At 43.2% G+C, this 23,236-nt stretch overlaps 1 protein-coding gene across 9 annotated transcripts; it reads left to right on the top strand.

The window, feature by feature from the left end:
• Window positions 1-19: 19 nt before the first annotated feature.
• Window positions 20-18,643, top strand: AAMDC (adipogenesis associated Mth938 domain containing). 9 transcript variants are annotated; one of them, XM_061629630.1, is made up of 6 exons: window positions 20-79; window positions 5,193-5,354; window positions 6,714-6,866; window positions 16,192-16,287; window positions 18,106-18,239; window positions 18,330-18,643. In XM_061629630.1, the coding sequence occupies exons 3-6, from the start codon at window positions 6,735-6,737 to the stop codon at window positions 18,358-18,360; spliced, it is 393 nt and encodes a 130-aa protein (XP_061485614.1). In that variant the 5' UTR covers window positions 20-79; window positions 5,193-5,354; window positions 6,714-6,734; the 3' UTR covers window positions 18,361-18,643. The 9 variants fall into 9 exon arrangements, with proteins under 9 accessions (XP_061485614.1, XP_061485611.1, XP_061485620.1 ...); XM_061629627.1 differs by lacking the exon at window positions 20-79 and adding an exon at window positions 146-311; XM_061629628.1 differs by lacking the exon at window positions 20-79 and adding an exon at window positions 1,497-1,859.
• Window positions 18,644-23,236: the final 4,593 nt, after the last annotated feature.

Below are 23,236 nucleotides of genomic sequence, written 5' to 3'. Positions count from 1 at the left end.
AAGGGGGGTAGAGTTGGGAGAGAGAGAGGGGGCGGGGATGGAATGCCGCCTTAGCCAATCACGGTGGCGCCTGGGAGCGGTGCGTTATTGTAATAATAATAATAATAAAAGAACGGACAAGGGAAGCGGCGTCAGTCCTCAAAAAGAGGGCGTGGCCGAAAGGGGGAGGTGGTGTGAGGAAGTGTTGTTTGCTAGTGGGCGTGGGCCGTGTCTGTACAGTGCCTGTGTCCAATGATGGGCTTGAGGGGGCGTGTCCTGCCAGGCTAGGAGGGAAGGACAGGTAAAAGGCAAGTTGTCAGGTGTTAGGACAGGTAAGTTGGGGGAAGTGGGCTGGGCTGTGGGTGGGATTCAAGTTGACAATGACGACATTGAACTTGTCAAGGATTATCAATACCTCGGCACAGTCATTAACCAAAATGGAGAGAATAGTCAAGAAATCAGAAGGCTAGGACAGGGGAGGGCAGCTATGAGACAACTAGAAAAGGTGTATCACTGAACACTAAAGTCAGGATCATTCAGACCATGTTATTTCCGATCTCTATGTATGGATGTTTAAGTTGGACAGTGAATAAAGTGGATAAGAGAAAGATCAACTCATTTGAAATGTGTTGTTGAAGAAGAGTTTTGCGGATAACAAAGACTGTGAAAAAGACAAATAAATGGGTGTTAGAACCAATTAAACCAGAACTATCACTAGAAGCTAAAATGATGAAACTGAGGTTATCATACTTCGGACACATCATGAGAAGACATGATTTACTAGAAAAGACAACAATGCTGGGAAAAACAGAAGGGAGCAGAAAAAAAGGAAGACCAAACAAGAGATGGATTGATTCCATAAAGGAAGCCACAGACCTGAACTTACAAGATCTGAACAAGGTGGTTTATAACAGATGCTATTGGAGGTCGCTGATTCATAGGGTCACCATAAGTCCAAATTGACTTGAATGGACATAACAACAACAATACACCACTTTGGTCTTCTGAGGGAGGATTTAAATTAAATGTTTACATGAAATGACTGGAGGGAAGTCACAGATGCTCTTAATTTCTGTGGAAGTGCTGCATCATACAATAATGCTATGCTTGCTTTCCCCTTCACAAGTGATCACAGCAATAACATTGGTTTGTGGCATTTTAAAGTGCTTTGTGGCAGTTTGAAGACAAGAACATGTAAGGTATCATACCACTTTAAACAGCCATGGCTTCTCCCCCCCCAAAAAAACAAAAAAATCCTGGGAACTGACTTTTGTTAAAGGTGCTGCTGAGAGTTGTTAGGAGACCTCTATTCCACTCACAGAGCTACAGTTCTCAGAGTGGTTTAACAATCAATCCCTCTTCCCAGAGAACTCTGGGAATTGTAGTTCTGTGAGGAGAATAGGGGTCTCCTAACAACTCTGAGCAGCACCCTTAACAAACTACAGTTCCCAGGATTCTTTGTGGGAGACACCACAAGTTTATAAAGTGGTATCATAGTGCCTTAAGTGTATAGAGACCTACAACTACCAGATTTATAATGCTTGCTTTCTCTCAGCAAGTGCTCAAAGCAGGTTTTGTTTTTTCTAAATTATTGCCAAGCTGATATACCATGGAGCAAAAATAACCAAGAGGCTTGTGTGACTAAAAGTTTTATGGTGCCACAAGACTGGGTTGGGTTGGGTTTTTTTGTGACAACAGATTTAACATAGTTACCTTTCTGGAAATGGATGCTATGGAGTAAGACCTGCTGAACTTCTGAGTAATTGTGTTTAGGAGTGCACTGTAACTCTGTTACAGCAAACATTTTCTTAAAGATTAACACATTGATTGCGATGTAAGGCCGGAGTCCGCTTCTGTAGAAGTATTATTCATTGGCAGCTGTACGTAAGTGTATATATGCAATGGGCCCCTGGTCTTCCTTTCCCACCTTCTATTTCTTGGGTTTAATGGCATTGCATGGCATCACAAGCTCCCCTGGGGTCAGAGGCAGTCTGCTTCTGAATACCAATTTCTGAAAACTGCAGGAGGGGATAGAGGGCTCTTGCAGTCAGGTCCCTCTTGCGGGCTTCCCATTGGGGTATCTGGTTGGCCACTATGAGTAGAAGATGCTAGACTAGATGGGCCATTGACTTGATTCAGCAGGGCTCTTTTTATGTTCTTTGCTGGCATCTTGTCCTTGAAGTAGGCTCCAATCCCAGAGTTCCCTGTGAAAAGGAATTGATTGATAAACCACTCTGGGAATTGTAGCTGTGCTTAGGGGAGTTGGGGACCTCCTAACAACTCTCAGTACTCTTAATAAGCTGCAGTTCCCAAGATTATTTGGGGGAAGCCACGACTGTTTAAAAATGGTATGATACTGCTTTAAATGTATAGTGCTGATGGGGCCTTAGTCAGGTAGGCCCTCGAAAATAAGGATCGCTCCTTTTTTGATGTGCCCCGTCACCCACCTACACATGAGTAAACTGAAGAAAGAGCTCCATGCTACAGATGATGGGCTCTGGTTCATCCAAGCTTATGCCAGAATAACTGTGTTCAGCTTTAAAAGATGCCACAAGACTTGTTCTCATCTCAGTAGTCCATGGGACTGGGCTACCTGAAATAAGGGCTGCAACAATACCCTGAGCTTTAAATCATATAATTTTAAAATTCTAATTGAGTTCAGGACCATGGTATTCCCAATCTCTACGTATGGATGTGAAAGTTGGACAGTGAAAAAAAGCAGATAAAAGAAAAATCAACTCATTTGAAATGTGGTGTTGGAGGAGAGTTTGCGCATACCATGGACTGTGAAAAAGGCAAATAATTGGGCCTGATGAGAGTTCACAGAATGCAGCACAATATCTGGAGGGCACCATGTTGGCAATTCCTGCTCTAACTACTAAGAGGAATAGGGATCTCGCTACAGTTCTCAGGATTCTTTGGGGGAAACTGTGACTTTCCAATGTGGTATCGTATACATTTAAAGCACTACGATACCACATTAGAAATACACATTTATAGTGCAGGTGGGGTCTCTGCTGCAACAGCCCAAGGTTAGTTAAGAAAGCAACTAAAAAGCCTGGGGGAATTAAAAATTCTTTACCTGGCTCCAAAAAGACCACGGAGAATGCACCAGGTGAGCTGTCACCTCGAGCCCTTCTAATTCGTGGCCACTCGCCTCCCTTCATTTAGCATTGGCATCTGGATCATGCCCTCTGAAGAGGATCTTAAGGTTCACGTAGGCATCCGTGGGAGGGGGCATTCTTTCAGAGAAACTTTTAAGGCTTTGGAACGGGTATGGAACCTGCATTCCCTCCTGAGCAATCTTCGGGGACATATGGCAGGAGTGGGCAAGGCCAGAGGCAAAAGTGGCAGAGCAACCCATGAAAATATTGCCTTAGTTATAGTGTATAGGTTAAAACCAGCCCTTTAACTTGGGTCCAGAAATGGATTGTTAATGCTTTTGAGGCCCTAGTTTGAACCAACTGCAGTTTCCAGACCACTTATAACACTGCAGCGCTAAGTCATAGTTTCCAGTTACATCTGAACTGAGCTATTGAAAGAGAGTTTTTGTGTGCGTTTTTAACTTAGCTGCTATCCATGCTCTTTTGCCACCAGGTGTATGATTTTTTAAAAATAATAATAATTAATAATCGATAATGATAATACAGTCAAACTCTATTTTTTGTCCAAGCAGGTAGCTATGCTCTATTATTATTCTACACCGGGGTGGGGAATCTCACACCTGGGGCCAAATGTGGCCCTTCAGGGACTCTCTCAGGCCCTTGGGACTCTCCTTAAGCCTTCCCCCCAGAGACACTCGATTGTTTTGGCCAGGATGGAAAGTGATCCTTGAACTCTAATAACGCTGCTTGCTTGGATGGAGGATACAGAGATAGCTGTGTGTTTAGCCTGTTGTAGAAAGGTTTATTTTATTTATTTATTTATTTATTTTGTTGCATTTATATACCGCCCATAGCAAGTAGCTCTCAGGGCGGTAAACAGAATAGGATAAAATACATACGGTACATCATAATAATAATGATTGAGGTGGTCTCCCAGGCCACCTCAGCCAGCCGGCTTATGTATCCCTCCAAAGAGGGACAGGTGGTGAGAATCAGTCCTAGCTGGCTGGGTACCTGGGGCCTGGTCCTGCCAGGCAGAAGTCCCACAGGGAAGGGTGGTGGAGGTGGTGGTCCCGCAGCAGCAGCACAGTAGCAGCAGCAGCAGCCTCTCCTTCCCTTGGGCGATGGTCTCTTCTTCCTGCAGGCACTGGGTTGTAGAAAGGTTAAATTCACTTAGGTTGATCTGCTTCCGTTTGACCCTGTCCACCACAAACATGTCCTCCCAGAAGCTTGCCCAGAAGTGAATATGGGTCTCTGGCTGAAGACGTTTGCCCACCCCTGTTCCTTTTTTGATGTGCCCCGTCACCCACCTACACATGAGTAAACTGAAGAAAGAGCTCCGTGATCTAGGTGCCCCCCCTCATGGGGTCATGAGTGGGGTCGGGGGAAGGATATCTTAATGATCCCCTGATCCCTTATATCCTGGCCCAATCACTGAGATCTCTGGAGGAATCTCTGTTGTTGGTCTCGCATGGCTCAGATGCACGCTCGAGATGACTAGAAGCCATGCTTTCAGTGTATCAGCCCAAGCCTGTGGGACTGCCTCCCAGCCGAGGTTAGACAGGCACCCATCCTCTTGGCTGAACTTCAGGCACTTGACTAAGACTTTCTTGATCCAGCAGGCATTTGAAGGTAGTGTTTTGTTTTATGATGATTTTATTGTCTCATTGATTTATTTTATGTACGGCTCGTTTTTATGTGCATTGCTTAGACATGCAAATGTTTAAAATGTTTTAAATAAAGAAGAGCAAGTAAAGATCCGCTTTCCTCATGCTGGAAGGGCAGGCAACCTTTGCCGCATTCGGAGCCTTCCCACAGATTGCTCTCAGTTTGACATTTTGAAGCAGCATTTTGGAGTCCACTCTCTTGGCCAGCCGAGGAGAGTTGGCCAGCTCCTGCCGCTATTCCTTACTCGGGGAGGGAGGTTGAAAGGTTAGTCTTGTGTTATTTGATCCTTTGTATCCCTGTCAGCAGGCATTCCTTATGCCTTTCCAGAGGGACAGGAAAATCTGTTAATCCAGAGGTTGCTTACATGTGAGGGAGAAAGGGAGGTGAGTGTTGGGTTGTTAGTTTACTTTTTCTTTTCTCTCTCTTTTTTTATGGCTATAGTAGTCTCCTTGCCAAGGATCTATTGGAAAACGTGAACAAGTTAAAGAACTGCACGGCTGTGTAACAATCTGCATCTCAGACAGACTGAAGCTCCAGATTTAAGGGAAGCAAAACAGAGCAGTGGGCTGTTTGAGCAGTTGGATTCAGCTGTTTTGAAAGGAGGTGTGTGCGGCTGAAAAGGAATAGCTTTGTTTAATTTTGCTTAGACGTTGGGCAAGAATCCTTGGTGATCCTTCAAACAGCTGCTAACATTTCCTTCGGGATAACCCCAAGGGCGACGTGCCAGCGGTGGGCAGCGCCAGAGACTAATTTGAGCGGAGCAAGGGATGTCAGTGTTAAGGCTAATTTCGGCACACTCCTTCCCACCCCTTCCCTGTTCATCCAGGGAAGCAGAGTTTAAAGACACGTTCCAGCCAGGCACCCTCAAGGAGGGTGAGAGGCAGGGCCAGTGAGAAGTGTGGCCTAGAGAGAGTTCCAAAGGTCAGATACGGGGAAAGAGAGAACTGCGTTTGGTCGTGTTGATGGGTATAGGTACCTTATTGTTTAGTTTTTACTGTTTAGCCCTTCAATGTTCTGATGTTTTACATGTTTTTGCTTTGTACGTTGCTCAGAGTGGCTGGGTAACCAGCCAGATGGGCGACTAATACATCGAATAAATAAATAAATATAGGTATATTACACCAGTTCTGCAATAACCTCCACTAGTTAGCAATCCGAGAGAGCCAGTGTGGTGTAGTGGTTAGAGTGTTGGCCTACAGCCTGAGAGACCAGGGTTCGAATCCCCACGCAACCATGAAGCTGCCTGGGTGACCTTGGGCCAGTCACTGCCTCTCAGCCTCAGAGGAAGGCAATAGCAAACCGCCTCTGAATACCGCTTACCACGAAAACCTGATTCGTAGGGTTGCCAAAAGTCGGCATCGACTTGAAAGCAATCCATTTCCAAGCCCAATTAAAGCTGGAATTCAGCTAAGTAAAGTATACAAAAGTGCATAAGCTAGTGTAAAACATTCATATATTAGTGAAAATAATATACAGAAAATAATTATATTGGGGGAAATTGTTTTGCAAAAGTGTATATGAGTGGAAGTTGCATACGTATATTAGGATTAGTAATAAAATGCTGATGAATTTTTATGAGGCCTTTTTTAAAAAAAATTCAAATTGACGTGGAAATGTGAAAAACTGAATTTAAGACCGGGGGGGGGGGAGAGAAACTGAAACTGAGAGATTCACCCATCATTGGCAAAAGTTGGGCTGGAGAGACTTAAGAACCCGCCCCCCACCAACACACACAGAATAGTTAGACCGCCTGGTGTTTTTTTCAGGGTAGGTTCAGCATGAATGAGAGCAGCCTCTTAATTCTTTTTTGGGTGAGAACCCTTACCCCAAAAAGGGGGGAATCCACCAGCAGAAAGAGACTTCTGCTGTTGCATCCACGCTCCATCAAAAGGGTCTGCTATCTTTTCATCACAGCTTTTAAAACTATTATTATAGCAATCTAATCTCTCTCTTATCTTTCAGGCATTTAAAGCCCATCTGATAATGTCTTCCCCTGAAATTGCTTCCCTCTCGTGGGGCCGGATGACGGTCAAAGGCTGTTCCACCACGTATAAGGACTGCAAAGTGTGGCCGGGAGGCAGTCGCACGTGGGACTGGAGAGAGACAGGAACTGACGTATGCGTTTACAATCACCCCTTGCTGTTTATCTGGGAGATACTTGGGGTTTCTGGAGCTCAGGTTTTCATCTGGCAGTTCATAAATTGTTTTTAAAAGATGTATTTTAAATTGTATTTGTTTTTAGTTATTGTAAACCGCCCAGAGAGCTTCGGCTATGGGGTGGTATACAAGTTTAATAAATAAATAAATAAATAGCCCATCACAAAACTGTCCTGACCCAATGTCAGTCACAAACAGTGCCACTAATGGGAGGGGCCTCAGCTCAGTGGTAGGCCAGTTGCACGCCAAAAGTCCTTGGTTCAGTCCTTGGCATGATCCTGGGTAGCAAAGCGGGGCAAGATCCCTGTGTGAGACTTTGGAGAGCTGCTCCGAGCCAGAGTAGGTAACATTCATTTAGTCCAATAATTTATATACTACTGAACCCCATAATTTGCCCACTGTGCAGTAAGATTGCCAAAGAAAGAAAGAAAGAAAGAAAGAAAGAAAGAAAGAAAGAAAGAAAGAAAGAAAGAACGATAAAACCAACCAGAAAAGCTCACTTATAATGCCTGCAGAAATAAAAAAGATCTTCACCAAGTGCTGGATGTTTAACAGGGAGAGGATGTGTTTGATGTCAGCAGGGAGGGAGTTGTGCCCACAATATTGAACACGCGGCTCCTGGGCTGTGCATCCAAGCATGAGAACATAAAAAGAGCCCTGGTGGATCAAGCCAAAAGCCCATCTATTCCAGCATCCTGTTCTCACAGTGGCCAACCAGATGCCCATGGGAAGTGACAGCACTCTCCCCCACTTGTGATTCCCAGCAACTGGTATTCAGAGGCAAACTGCGTCCGGCAGTGGAGGTGGAACACAGACATCTTGGGCAAGGGCCATTGACAGCCTTATTCTCCAAGAGTCTGTCTAACCCCCTTTTTAAAGCATTCATGTTTGTGGTCCCATTGCTACCTCTTGTGATAGCAAATTCCATAGTTTAACTATGCGGTGGGTGGAGAAGTACTCTTCCTGTATCTGTCCAGACACACTTCCAACATTCAGCTTCATTGGATGTCCCCGAGTTCTAGTAGTGAGGTAGATAGACCAATGATCTGAATCTTCATAAGGCAGCTTCATTTGTTGTTGTTATGTGCCTCCAAGTCGAATATGACTTATGGCGACCCTATGAATCAGTGGCCTCCAAGAGCATCTGTCATGAACGACCCTGTTCAGATCTTGTAAGTTCAGGTCTGTGGCTTCCTTGATGGAATCAATCCATTTCTTGTTTGGCCTTCCTCTTTTTCTACTCCCTTCTGTTTTTACCAGCATTATTGTCTGTTCTAGAAGATCATGTCTCCTTACGATGTGTCCAAAGTATGAGAACCTCAGTTTCATCATTTTAGCTTCTAGTGATAGTTCTGGTTTAATTTGTTCTAACACTCAATTATTTGTCTTTTTTGCAGTCCATGGTATCCGCAAAGCTCTCCTCCAATACCATATTTCAAATGAGTTGATTTTTCTCTTATCCGCTTTCCCCCCACTTTTTTCATTTACTCACCACCAATTCCTTTCGTTTATAGATTTCTTATTTTTTAAGGAATTGGGAGGCGGGGAGGAAGGATCAGGTCGGGCGGTGAAGCGGGAAATGGGTGTCTCTAACCTTCTCCCATTAAACTAAAGCTCTGAAAGACCTCTCACTGTCCTCCTCTCTCTCTTTTCCCTCCTCCCATTGCCTGGGCTTGTACTGCACTGATTGGGTCTATCGCCACGGAGAGCAGAGGGTCCATAGCTCAGTAGCAGACCTCTTGCTTTGCACGCAGAAGGACCCAGGTTCAATCCTTTCAGCGAAAAAGATCAGGGAGCAGGTGATGTAGATGGCATCTGTCAGAGACCATGGAGAAACCACTGCCAATCGAAGCAGAGCAGCGACGGGGAACCTGTGACCCCCCAGCTGTTACTGGATTACAATTCCCATGATCCCTGACCATTGGCCATGTTGACTGGGGCTGATGGGAGTTAGGAGTCCACCAACAGGTGGAGGGTGGCAGGTTCCACTCTCCCTGGAGTGAACAGTGCTGGTCGAGGTGGTCAAATAAGTTTGGCCTGGTATAAAGATCCTGTGTGATCCAGGGCCATAGTTGGGGGGCGTGGAAGGGGCTGGCCCTCACAGCCGAATTCCAAGTTTCCTCCCTGAATGCTCAGCTTGTTTCTTTTTAATGAAATTTTACAGAAGAAAGACAATTTAATTTATTAGGCTGCCTGTATTCACAAATGAGGCCTGTCGGAGAACTGTGCGAGAGTTGCTGGGAACTGAGAGTTCTGAGTGAGCTTATGTGTATGTGTGTTTGAATCCTTGCTAAAGATTCCACCTTCCCTGCAAATTAGTCAGACAGAGACTTTAAGCTTTAAAATAAGAAATAACTACTTTATTCCGGAAGTACATACTTGATAGGAAAGAGTCCTATATCTAACTAACTAGCTAAGTTGGAACAGCAAACACTGAGCCCAGCGCTCGCCCTCATGCTTGGAGGAGAGGGAGAGACAAAGGAATATGTCTGCTCCCCTCTCGAGAGAAAGAAGAAGACTGTGAAGGAGGGAAGGAACTGGGATGAACATCCTCTGCATATCAGTCTAGCAGAAAGGAAGAGAAAGCAAGAGATCAAAGGACAGGTACAGCCTAGCAACCAAGAGGTCTCCTCTCTAGCTACTCTTTTTAACCCCATGCAGCCACAACCCAAGTTGAAGCTGAACCACATATATTCCAAGGCCCACAACATTATGTTGCGGTATGGAATCCTCCAGTTCAGAGAGGCAGCCAGCCAGCCCCTTTTCCAGAATACTCCATTCCATTCCTCCATGCATGCCGGTGTCCTCCCTCCCAATACCCTTTATGCCCAATTCTTGGGGGTTTGCACAGCTAGAGAATATTGCTGGGAGTGGGGAAATCTGCTCTGCATGCTGTTGATTTCATCTAAAATACCAGAATTGATATATTGGGGGGAAGGGGAGAAGAGGAGAGGATGCCTCTCACTGCCTTCACAGCAGCTGCTTCAAAAGATGGGTTTAAAAGAAGCCCAACCTGCCACTACTCTGGACAGGGAGAAATGGGGTTCAGTTCACATTTCAAGGCAAACATACGTCATCAGGAGGCAAGAGGCAAACCAAAACGCAGCCATCCTTCAGAATTCACACTTCTCTGGATTTTGTAGCACAGTTCTCTGGGCAAGCAATGTGTACAAAAGTACATATATACTACGGGTCAAGTATGCATATAAATGCATATATTAGTGAAAATAACATACAAGAAATTGCATTACGTGTCTCCATTAGCAGAAATTTGCACTAAAGTGCTGGTGAATTTTTATGAGGACTTCCATTTTTTTTTAAGCAAACTGATGTGGAAATGTGGGGAACTGATCAAAGGACTGGAAAAATGAGAAGCTGGAACTGGCAGATTCCCCCATCCCAAAGAGGATGAGCCATCCCTCCCCCATGCCCCTCCCCTCCAAACCAGCCCCCTTGCAAATTTGGGAGTGACTGTTACAGTTCATCTGTAGGCCCTGTTTTCCAAAGCAGTTTGCTGGGTTCTTCCCCTCCCCCTCCCGGCCCTTTAAAAATGCTGTTTTGCTAAGAGGTGTTTGCTCCCACAACTTCAGGGCAAGCCTTTTGTGTTGCCTGGAAATACAATCCTCTCTTTCTTCCTCTTTTCATGGCATTGCTGTCTCCAGAGTGCTGCTTGTAGGCAACACAACCCTTTCACCAACCCGATTATCGTAATTACAGTAAACCCAAACCTTTTTTCTTTTGTAAAGGGTTTGTCATGTGACCACCACTTAAAGTACATCAGGGTTTGTTTTTTAAGCTATAGGGTAGAAAAATCTCTCCTTCCTTCTAGTTTAAATTATTCTGCATGCCTGCTCTCTTGCATGGTTGTGTGTGTGAGTGTGTGAGAAAGATCATTTGCCCCTAGCTGGGTTAAGTCAACGTACTGCTTTCACAATTGTGAAATTGTGCTACCTTAGCATGGTAGGGGAAAATGCTAGCCATCACTGGCTACAAAAGTCTTACTGACACCTGTGAGATAGGTAATATGTTTAATGATGGAGCGAAACTGCCAATTTGGACACAAACCTTCCGTTTTTAGGCTGTGGGGTGGTTAAAAATGCTGGTAAGCTTCTGTTGGGAGCTAAAAATAGTCTGGCAAATGCTTGGAATCTATCTAGAACAGCTGTGTATTGTGTGCAAACTTCTCATCTGTAAACTTCAGAGACAATGTAAAGGAGGGCTGCCATCATTCCCTTATTATGCAAATGTAGTTAAAATTTGAATTTTCAATTTACAAGAAGTAACAAACATGGGATGAAAAGGACACATATGACTATTGTTATGTGCCTTCAAGTCAATTACAATGTATGGTGACCCTATGAATCAGCGACCTCCAATAGCATCTGTTATAAACCACCCTGTTCAGATCTTGTAAGTTCAGGTCTGTGGCTTCCTTTATGGAATCAATCCATCTCTTGTTTGGTCTTCCTTTTTTCCTACTCCCTTCTGTTTTTCCCAGCATTGTTGTCTTTTCTAGTGAATCATGTCTTCTCATGATGTGTCCAAAGTATGATAACCTCAGTTTCATAATTTTAGCTTCTAGTGAACTAAGACTAAGATGCATCCAAACTCAGAGGAAGGCAATGGTAAACCACCTCTAAATATCTCTTACCACAAAAACCCTATGAACAGAGTATCCAAAATGCAACACAAGATAGTGCTGGAAGGTGAGACCCCCAGGTCAGAAAGCACTCACCAAGCTACTGGGGAAGACCAAAGGACAGGTACGAGTAGCACTGTGACTTATGATGCAGCTGGGTCAAAGCCAAAAGGAAATCCAGAGGCTGATGCGCACAGATGCGAAAGGAGAGTCCGGAGTTGTACGACGCACACAACAGGAACATGGAATGTGAGAAGCATGAACCAGGGAAAGTTAGAAATTGTCAAGCAAGAAATGGAACACATCAACATTACAATACTTGGCGTGAACGAACTAAAATGGACGGGAATGGGACATTTTCAATCAGGCAACTACAAAATATTTTATGCAGGAAATGAGAAATTAAGAAGAAATGGGGTTGCTTTAATAGAGAGAAAATTATGTAGCAAAAGCAATTAGGAGCCACAACACAAGGTCTGAGCGAGTGATATTAATGAGATTAAATGGGAAACCTATTAACATCACCATCATCCAAGTCTATGCTCCAACGGCAAATGCAGAAGAAGAGGAATTGGAGAGATTTTATGCAGAAGTACAGGAATAAATTGATCACATACCAAAACAAGATGTGCTGATAATCACAGGGTACTGGAATGCAAAAGTAGGGAACAGAGAAGAATTAGGAATTGTGGGGAAATGGGGCTTAGGAGACAGAAATGAAGCAGGAGAAAGATTTATTGAATTCTGTGAAGCCAATAATTTGTTTTTTTACGAACACATTTTTTGAGCAGCCCAAAAGACGTACACGTGGACGTCACCAAATGGTCAATATAGGAATCAAATTGATTATACAATTGGTAACAGAAGATGGAGAAGTTCCATAGGTTCTGCAAAAACAAGACCAGGAGCAGACTGCTGTACAGATCATCAACTGGTCATATTGAAAATCGGAGTAAAGCTAAAGAATCATAGAATCATAGAGTTGGAAGGGGCCTTGTAGGCCATCGAGTCCAACCCCCTGCTCACAGCAGGAAATCCACAGCTAGAGCATCTCCCGCAGATAGCTGTCCAGCCTCTGCTTGAAGACATCCAGTGAAGGTGATCCCACCACCTCCCTAGGCAGTCAGTTCCATTGCCGAACTGCCCTTACTGTCAAGAAGTTCCTTCTAATTTCCAATCTGAATCTACGCTCCTGCAACTTAAAACCATTAGACCTAGTCCTACCCTCTGGGGCAGCAGTGAACAAATCTGTACCCTCCTCTATGTGACAGCCCTTCAGGTACTTAAAGAGTGTAATCATGTCGCCCCTCAGCCTTCTCTTCACCAGACTGAACATGCCAAGTTCCTTCAACCTTTCCTCATAAGACTTGTTCTCCATACTGGCTATCATCCTTGTTGCCCTCTTCTGAACCCGCTCTAACTTGTCTATATCTTTCTTAAAATGAGGCGCCCAGAACTGAACGCAGTATTCCAGATGAGGCCTGACTAATGCAGAATATAGTGGGACTATTACTTCCCTCAACCTGGAAACTACAGCTCTGTTTATGCAGCCCAAAACCGCGTTTGCCTTTTTTGCCACAGCATCACACTGCTGGGTCATGTTCAACTTGCGATCCACTACAATTCCAAGGTCCTTCTTACATGCACTACTGCTAAGCCGGGTATTTCCCATCCTGTACCCGTGCATTTTGTTTTTGTGGCCTAAATGCAGAATCTTGCATTTGTCTTTATTGAATTTCATTTTATTAATTTCAGCCCAATTTTCTAGTCTATCCAGGTCCCTTTGGATTTTATTCCTGTCTTCCATTGTGTTAGCTATCCCTCCCAGTTTCGTATCATCCGCAAACTTCATAAGGCTTCCCTCCACCCCATCATCTAAGTCATTGATAAAAAAAGAAGACCAACAAAGCACTCATAATGCCAAAATAGAATTTAAATAACATCCCAGAAGAATATAAGGATCAAATAAGGAACAAGTTTGAGGCTTTAAACTTCTTTGAGAGAGAAGCAGAAGAACTATGAAGTGAAGTCAGAGACATTATCAGGAAAGAATGCAAAAAGACAATACCTCTAGTTAAAAAGAGAGAAAGACCTCAATGGATGACTGATGAAACTCTTTAAATGGTTAAAGAGAGAAGGAAAACAAAAGCAAGAGGAGACAGAAACACGGTCAACAATATGCAACAATACAGCGACTAGTACATAGGAACAAAGAGAACTATTACAATAGTTATTGTATAGAAATAGAAGAGGCAACAAAAAGGGAAGAACAAGAGACCTATTCCAAAAGATTAGAGAAATGAAAGGCAAATTTAAACCACAAGTAGGAATGTTGAATAATCAACAGGGGAACACACTGACTGACCGAGATGAAATAAAAGGAAGATGGAAGCAATACACTGAAGAACTCTATAAAAGAGATGCCAGGATGACAGATTCATTCATGGAGGAACTGTATGATGAAGAACCAGAAATTTTAGAATGTGAGGTGAAAGTTGCTCTTAAAATACTTGGAAGAAACAAATCACCAGGAACAGATGGCATACCAATAGAGTTACTATGAGCTACTGAGACTGAATTTTGACAAAAATCTGTCAAGAAATATGGAAAACTAAACAATGGCTCACAGACTGGAAGTGTTCGATATACATCCCAATTCCAAAGAAATGGGATCCCAGGGAATGCAGTAATTATTGAATTATTGCCTTAATAAATTAATGTTCAAGATTCTACAACAAAGGCTCTTACCATATATGAAGCCACAGACCTGAACTTACAAGATCTGCACAGGGCGGTTCACGACAGATGCTGTTGGAGGTTGCTCATTCATAGGGTCGCCATAAGTCGTAGCCGACTTGAAGGCACATAACAACAAAACTTCTAGTGATAGTTCTGGTTTATTCATTCTAATGCCCAATTATTTGTCTTTTTCACAGTCCATGGTATGCGCAAAGCTCTCCTCCAACACCACATTTCAAATGAGTTGATTTTTCTCTTATCCGCCTTTTTCACTGTCCAGCTTTCACGTCCATACATAGAGATACCATGGTCTAAATGATCCTGACTTTAGTTTTCAGGGATACATCTTTGCATTTGAGGACCTTTTCTAGTCATTATTAGCACAAAATAAAAAAGGGGTTATTTTGTTAAGCAAGATACTATTCTAAAAGTCATGTAAGCTGTCTGCTTTAAAGGAAGAGAATAGAAAGGGTTTGGGGTGTAGCATTATCAGTTAGAGGAAATCCCCCTGCCATCCTATATGAAAGAAATCCCATTGAATTTAATGAAGTTTCCTTTTGAGTAGGCATGGGCAGGATTATCTTGTAAAATATGAAAACACCAAATTAGGCTAGTGCTCATGAAGTAGCGACACCAATGAAAGTCAATCCTTCAAATGCTTTCGGCCTGATTGTTTAAATTGAGTACTTATGTTGGACAGCCGAATATATGTATATTCGGAAGAAAGTCCAATTGTATCCAATAAAACTTACTCTCTAGTCCTACTTTGTGTTAACTCTAGCCTTGATTCCTATTTATTGCAAGAATTAAGCTCACAATTTCTTGTGTGTGTGTGTGGGGGGGGGTAATAATGGGAGAGAAATGTAATAACTTTAAAAATTGCCATTTTTGTCTCTTGTGACTGCTAATTGAACTTGCACACAGTTCCTTGCAAAGATATCTGTGCAAGTAATGTTCAGTAAACTTTTCCCTCTTCCAGGGTCTCTTACAAATTATTCATGTTTTCAATGGGGTGGGGAAAGCATTCATGTCTGACTTCAGCCTTATGGTGCTGCGGACCCCAGTACCTCAAGTACCTCCTCTGCCCATATGGACTAGCCTGGACCTTGCAGACTTCATCAGAGGCTCTTCTCCGTGTGCCCTACCCAAGGGAGGTGGCCATGTGAGAATGGGCCTTTTCAGTGGTGGCCCCTTGTTTGTGGAATGTTCTTATCAGGGAAACTGGTCTGGCTGGGTTGGCCCCAGCCTGCCCTGGGCCCCAGCACCTGCCTGTATGCCCCACCTACTTTTCCCTTTAAGTGAATGCTGGTCGCGCTGTGCGCGCATGCCTGTCATCAACCAAGATGGCAGCAGGGGCATCAGCCTCCCAGGGAAGCTGGTTGGCAAGCACCAGGAGTGCAACCAGCATTTACTTCAAGGGAAAGGTAGGTGGGGCATGCAGGTGGGTGTCGCGGGCCTGTGCGGTAGTAGGGAAGGTGCCTGGGAGCTCCCTCTCTGCAGTCTGCAGCAGGGTCAGGAGCCAACGCTGCCATGGATCATGGAAGTGAATGGTACCTACCCACCCTAAGGAGGGGCCCTCTTTGGCACTGGCACTGGTGTCTGGCACCGTCACTGCCAGTTTTTGGACCCCAGACTAAAGCATTTTTTGTTTTCCCTGGTCTTTAGCCTCTGTTGTGCTCGCCTTTTGCAGGGGTGGAATAGCGCATGCCCTTCTTGCGTTTCTTGGATGAACATTGTAGGGATTTTGTATTGTCAATGTTGTTTTAAATTTTCTGGGTGTTAATTGATTTTATCTGTTTGCATTTCATCTTAAGTTCCTTTGAGGCCTCTATTTTTTTGGTATAAAGTGACTAACAAATACAATAAATAATAATAAAATACATTCCCCCCCCCTTTCAAATGCAGCATATTCCTGGCGTGCAGCCTGCAGATGTGGAAGAAGTTGTTCAGAAGGGTGCCAAAACATTAGTGATTGGACGTGGCATGAGCGAGGCCTTGCAGGTACTTTTTCTAGATGTGGTGGCCCAGGAATCTAGGGAGCTCCTTTACTGCTTGTGAAGTTCAGAGTTTAGTCCAGGGCAGAAAGGTCCGGATGCTGTAGCAGAGGTCCTGCTTAGCATTCTATGGCCAGCTGAGCAATACAATTGCAGAATAAACAAGTCACAGACCAATAAATGACTAGAATGATGAGTTAATAACGAGATGCATATACAATGACAAAAGACTCGAACCACAAATAATGTCATAAATGCTGCACGTAGCAAAAAGTAGGCATTATGAAACCCTTGTATCAATGGTGATAAATGAACTCAAAACAGCCCAGAACTGTGTCTCAGTAGAGTTGAATATCCAATATCAGACTTATATATTGTTGTTATGTGCCTTCAAGTCGATTACAACCTATGGCGACCCTATGAATCAGCAACCTCCAATAGCATTTGTTATAAACCACCCTGTTCAGATCTTGTAAGTTCAGGTCTGTGGCTTCCTTTATGGAATCAATCCATCTTTTGTTTGGCCTTCCTCTTTTTCTACTCCCTTCTGTTTTTCCCAGCATTATTGTCTTTTCTAGTGAATCATGTCTTCTCATTATATGTCCGAAGTATGATAACTTCAATTTCTTCATTTTAACTTCTAGTGATACTTCTGGTTTAATTTGGTCTAACACCCCAAAACTTATATATCAACAGGAATAATAGTCCAGATTCTGTATATTGGTTTATGAACTGGAATAATTAACAGTCCAACTTCTGTATTTCAGTTGACAAAACTCCAGAAGGGGTTTCCATTTCAGTACTTCTAAATATCATTAATATTTACATACCGCTTAATATACGAATGCATACATGGCGTACAGAAAATGTTAAAACCCAAGAGTGCTACACATTTAAGTGGTTCTCCTCGCTCAAGGATTTCCACTTGCACAACAGAACTTCTGCTGCTTCTGCCCTCCCCATGCACCCTCCCCAAATCTGTTCCAGAACAGATTGAGGGGGTGAAGGGGGTACACCGGGAGCGGGAGCTCCTTTGTGTGGCAAAAAATCCTTCCGCTAGCAGAACCAATTAGGCTGCGTATATGCATTGTGCATTTCAAGCACATGGCTTCCCCCAAAGAATCCTGGGAAATCCATTTCCCAGATGTAGTTTGTTATTGATACTGGCAATGGCAGCTCTGTGAGGGGTAAACTACAGTTCCCAGGATTCTTTGGGGGAAGCCATGTGCTTGAAATGTATAGTATGTACATAGCCCTAGTTGGATACCGCCTCAAAATTTTGAATATCGCAAGAGATACAAAAAACCCACAATCACTAAAACAGACCAGTGTAATGAACGTTATTATTATTTATTATTTTATTTATATCCCGCCCTTCCTTCCCGCAGGAGCCCAGGGCGGCAAACAGAAACACTAAAAACACTTTAAAACATCATAAAAAGACCTTAAAATACATTAAAACAAAACAACGTTAAAAACATTTTTTTAAAAAAACGTTAAAAACATCTTTTTTTAAAAAAGGGTTAAAGACATATTAAAAGCAATTCTAACACAGACGCAGACTGGGATAGGTCTCAACGCAAAAGGCTTGTTGGAAGAGGAAAGTCTTCAAAAGGCGCCGAAAAGATAGCACAGATGGTACCTGCCTAATATTGAATAATACTGGCCTTTACAAGCCAGAAAAGGCCACCATAAAAGTGTGAGTCTTCAGGAGGCATTTAAAACCAGCCACCAGAAGTTAGTGATGAAGTTATGTGTTACCAGGCAGGCTATGTAGGCAAGGAGAGTTTCCTCCCTGATTTTTTTCTCCTCCTGCTTTTTAAAGGTGCCGTCATCCACCGTGGACTACCTTAAGAGCCATGGGATTGATGTGCTGGTCCTGCAGACGGAGAAGGCTGTGAAAGAGTACAACGCTCTGGCCTCCAAAGGAGCCAAAGTGGGTGGCGTCTTCCATTCCACCTGCTAGAGTAACGTTCGCCAGCCTGGTGCTGTCCAGATGTTTTGGACTCCAAAACATGGGAACTGGAGTCCAAAACATCTGGGCAGCACCAGGCTGGTGAAGGCTGTGCTAGAGAGCTAAGGCATCTCTCCCTTTCCACTGTCCTGTGCTTTTGCGCGAATAAAAAAGAGCCATTTTGGTTACCGCAGCCAGAGCCTGCATGTCTCAGCATGTGCCAAGTCTTGAAAGCTTTCAAAACAAACCATGAAAATTGAATGTTGCCAGTTTAAAGATAGGCAACAATCTTGCACCCCACACATTCAGGAGTGTGTGCGTATTCAAAAAGTGTTTGTGATGCTGATTGTAAGCTTTCTTGATGAAACTTGTTTTGAAACATGGCATATAAATAAAAAGGCAACTCCTAGTTCTTTAGCCTTAAGAACATAAGAACATAAGAAGAGCCTGCTGGATCAGGCCAGTGGCCCATCTAGTCCAGCATCCTGTTCTCACAGTGGCCAACCAGGTGCCTGGGGGAAGCCCGCAAGCAGGACCCGAGTGCAAGAACACTCTCCCCTCCTGAGGCTTCCGGCAACTGGTTTTCAGAAGCATGCTGCCTCTGACTAGGGTGGCAGAGCACAGCCATCACGGCTAGTAGCCATTGATAGCCCTGTCCTCCATGAATTTGTCTAATCTTCTTTTAAAGCCATCCAAGCTGGTGGCCATGACTGCATCTTGTGGGAGCAAATTCCATAGTTTAACTATGCGCTGAGTAAAGAAGTACTTCCTTTTGTCTGTCCTGAATCTTCCAACATTCAGCTTCTTTGAATGTCCACGAGTTCTAGTATTATGAGAGAGGGAGAAGAACTTTTCTCTATCCACTTTCTCAATGCCATGCATAATTTTATACACTTCTATCATGTCTCCTCTGACCCGCCTTTTCTCTAAACTAAAAAGCCCCAAATGCTGGAACCTTTCCTCGTAAGGGAGTCGCTCCATCCCCTTGATCATTCTGGTTGCCCTCTTCTGAACCTTTTCCAACTCTATAATATCCTTTTTGAGATGAGGCGACCAGAACTGTACACAGTATTCCAAATGCGGCCGCACCATAGATTTATACAACGGCATTATGATATCGGCTGTTTTATTTTCAATACCTTTCCTAATTATTGCTAGCATGGAATTTGCCTTTTTCACAGCTGCCGCACACTGGGTCGACATTTTCATCGTGCTGTCCACTACAACCCCGAGGTCTCTCTCCTGGTCGGTCACTGCCAGTTCAGACCCCATGAGCGTATATGTGAAATTCAGATTTTTTGCTCCAATATGCATAATTTTACACTTGTTTATATTGAATTGCATTTGCCATTTTTCCGCCCATTCACTCAGTTTGGAGAGGTCTTTTTGGAGCTCTTCGCAATCCCTTTAGAAATGGTTCTGAAAGTGGAGACCAAATAGGAGCTGTACTCTCAGTTGAGCTGATGGAATGGGCCCTGATCTCTCTCCAGCAACCGGTCCTGTCAGTATTTTACAGAAGGGGTTCAAAGTGTTTACCAGAAATTTAGATATTTGCAAACATTTCTGTACCACCAACATTAGATATCCTGGCAGTGAACAACACAAAATCAACAACGAAGATGTATCCATAAAACAAATGCAAAATATATCACAACTCAGTAGATCAAGTTAGCACATTAACATAGCTGGTTCACCCCTCAGGGAAAGCCTGGGTGAACAGGTGAGTTTCAAGCCGGTGTCTAAATGCCAACCTACAGCCTTTTTTTTTTTTTTCAATAATTTTTATTCAGATTTTCATAAAACATACAAGACAAAATCATAAAACATTCAAAGACAAAAAACAAAATCAAAAATAGTTAAACAAAAAGAAAAAAAAGAAAAAAAGAAAAAAGAAAAAAAAACAAAAATAAAAAATAAAGAGTAAAATATTGACTTCCCATTTGTCAAAGATCAAATCAGTTATAAGTCTATAATATATAGCAATCCTGTCTCTTAAGTCATATTATAAAATCACTTTCCTCCAGTAGTTATCTTACTTAATCATCAAATCTCATAAACATTACTTTATTCTTTCCACAAAAAGTCAAAGAGAGGTTTCAATTCTTTAAGAAATATATCTATCAATTTTTTTTTCCAGATAAGCATATCGATTAATCCATCTCATTACTAATTATGATAATCTTATTGTCATAACCATAGTCAAAATAAACATTTCAATTAATCCATCACATCAGAATCTGTTAGGTTCAGTAATTTCAGTAGCCATTGTTCTATTATCTCTATTAGTTCCATTTTCCATCTTCCATCTTCAGTAGTCTTGTTAAGTCCAGTAATTTCAATATCCAATCTTCCATTATCAGTATTCCATAATAATCTTGCTGTCAAAGCCATAGTCATATAATAAGAGTCTGATGGGAATTACCTCTATCCCAAATATTTTCTTGCCATCCATTCTGAATAAGTTGCTGAAATACTGCTGTAAAATCATATCTCTGTTCTTTTTTTCAAAATACACTGGGTCATCTCTTAAAAGTTTTTCCATTGTCACATGGCTGCAGTTAATTCCATAGATTTTCTCTATATTGGGCTCCATCACATCATTCCAGTCCAGAAGATAATCCATGCCATTGATAACTTTATCTCTAGAATCTTCATTAATTTCTTCAGAGATAACATTGAGTTCCAAACAATAGATTTTATTTCTAAAGTCCATAGACTCCAAATCTTGTTCCTGTTCCACGTTTGTTCCAATCTCCGGGATCTCCTCTCTCACAGGGACCCCTATTCCAGTCTCCAGGGTCTCCTCTCTCACAGGGACCCCTATTCCAATCTCCGGGGTCTCCTCTCTCACAGGGACCCCTTCCAGGGTCACCTCTCTCACAGGGACCCTTATATCTTTAATCTCCTGCTTCATTTTACTCAATTCAATTTTCGTTATCTCAATCTCATTCATTATTCTCTGAAACATAGTTATTTCCAGATTCTCAGCCACTTTCTTAATTGCCATTTTAAAAGAAAAATATAGGAAAACCACTTCTTATTTCAGCAACAATTGGGTTAATACTCCAAACTTGGTGACATCACAGTATAAACAGAGCAGACAGCCTTATCTCTCCAATAGTTAAGTAAACAAAATGCAGTTCCCAGGATCGAAGCAATTAATGGCAATCGTCAAGAAACAGATTCGTCAAAATAAAATAGACCAAAAAGAGAGTAGTCTCAAAACAGTATAATATTTTTCAAAATAAAAATCTGGAATAGAAATCCCTCTTCTGTGTGTATCTTTAGAATGCAAATCCAGGACAGCTTTTTGCAACAAAAACAGAGATAAGCTATTAATTAGTGCGTAGCAGAGAGAAGTTACGGCTCCCCAGTGAGATGTCAAAAACCGATCAATCTGGCAAATCTCTTTTAAACAGCAACAATTTAAGTCAAGTAAAAGAAAAATATAGAAAGAAGGGTGCTTGCCTGTTAGTGCGTTCTCTCTTAGAAGATAAGATGAACGTTCGCTTTAACAGATAGAGCTTGCTGTTGAAAATCCGTCCCACCTTCGTCGGCTGGACCTCGTCCCATAAATTAATGAGATCTGGTCGTCCCAACAAAAATAGGCTTTGAGGTTAATCTCTTCGTTTCTCCCTACCCGGGAGAAGTTTAATCAGTCAAAAAAAAAAGAAAAAACTGACTGATATATCTGAATAAGCTTCTTTTGAGGCAGGAGCCCGTCTCAAAAGCAGGCACAGGCTAAGTCACCCTTCCCGGAAGTCCCCAACCTACAGCCTTAAGAACGTAAGAGTCCTGCTGGATCCAGGCCTCAATATAAAACTGTAACACAGAGAGAAATCAGCAAATATTAAAAACAAGAACATAACTAAATGATGTGTCTGGACGGAAATAGAAATGGACTGCCTTCAAGTCGATCCCAACATCTGGCTACCCTATGAATAGGATGTTCATGGTAAGCAGTATTCAGAGAGAGTTTACCATTGCCTCCCTTTGAGGCTAGTCCTCCCCAGCTGGCCAGGCCTGCTCAGCTTGCCACAGCTGCACAAGCCAGCCCCTTCCTTGTCTGCAACTGCCAGCTGGGGGGCAACTGGGCTCCTTGGGACTATGCAGCTTGCCCACGGCTGCACAGGTGGCTGGGCACTTAACCCCTGAGCCACTCCCTGTGGGGGTAATCTTTAGCTGGCCCTTGACACCCAGGAGACACGAGCGGGGATTTGAACTCACAGACTCTGGACTCCCAGCCAGGCTCTCCTCCCCACTGTGCTATACCTGAAATAAAACATTCTTACCAGGGGTCTAAAATAAGAAGAGCCCTTTTGCATCAGGCCAAAAGCTCATCTAATCCAGCATCCTGTTCTCACCGTGGCCAACTGGATATTGACAGGAAGCCTGCGAGCAGGACCTGAGTGCAACTACAACTCTCCCCACTTGTGATTCCTAGCAACTGTCCTTCAGAGGCGTACTGCCTCCAACAGAAGAGGCAGGACATAGACACTGTGGCTAGCAGCCATTGATAGCCTTATCCTCCATGAATTTGCCTAACCCTCTTTGAAAACCATCCAAGTTGGTGGTGGCCATCATTGGCGCTTGTGGGAATAAAGTCCATTATTTAATCCAGTCCCACTTTCACGTGACAGTCAGTGAGCCCCACTAGAGTGCAAGTCATAACACCCAATGAAAGACCACAAAAGAGGACCCATTGCTTCTCCCGCTCCTTTTATCAGTTGCAGCACGAAAACAAAGGCTACCATTGCATTAGGCCACACAGAGCAACACCAGCAAGAGGGTTTCTGGGCTCAGAGCCAGGAATGTCCGTCCCAGCCAAGCTAACATGCCTTGGTGTACACACTGCTTATCTCTGTGTGGCAGAATGTGTAGGAGGAGCTGGAAGGAAGCAGAAACAGGAGGGGAGAGGAATTCAGGATCTGCATGGCATTACTTCTCTCTCCTTCAGGCAACTCCAGATGAGAGCTCCTGCTCTGGCCGCCGGGTTATCCCA

Source organism: Rhineura floridana, chromosome 5, assembly GCF_030035675.1.
Source record: "Rhineura floridana isolate rRhiFlo1 chromosome 5, rRhiFlo1.hap2, whole genome shotgun sequence".
Lineage (NCBI taxonomy): Eukaryota > Metazoa > Chordata > Lepidosauria > Squamata > Rhineuridae > Rhineura > Rhineura floridana.
This window is presented reverse-complemented; position numbering and strand designations above follow the sequence as displayed.

What these genes read in the sequence shown, in the direction of transcription:
- AAMDC (XM_061629630.1), top strand. Translation starts at nt 6,735, where the DNA reads ATGTCTTCCCCTGAAATTGCTTCCCTCTCGTGGGGCCGGATGACGGTC. An exon ending in GGAGAGAGACAGGAACTGAC is followed by an intron (nt 6,867 to 16,191) that starts GTATGCGTTTAC and finishes TTTCAAATGCAG; the next exon opens with CATATTCCTGGCGTGCAGCC. An exon ending in GCATGAGCGAGGCCTTGCAG is followed by an intron (nt 16,288 to 18,105) that starts GTACTTTTTCTA and finishes TGCTTTTTAAAG; the next exon opens with GTGCCGTCATCCACCGTGGA.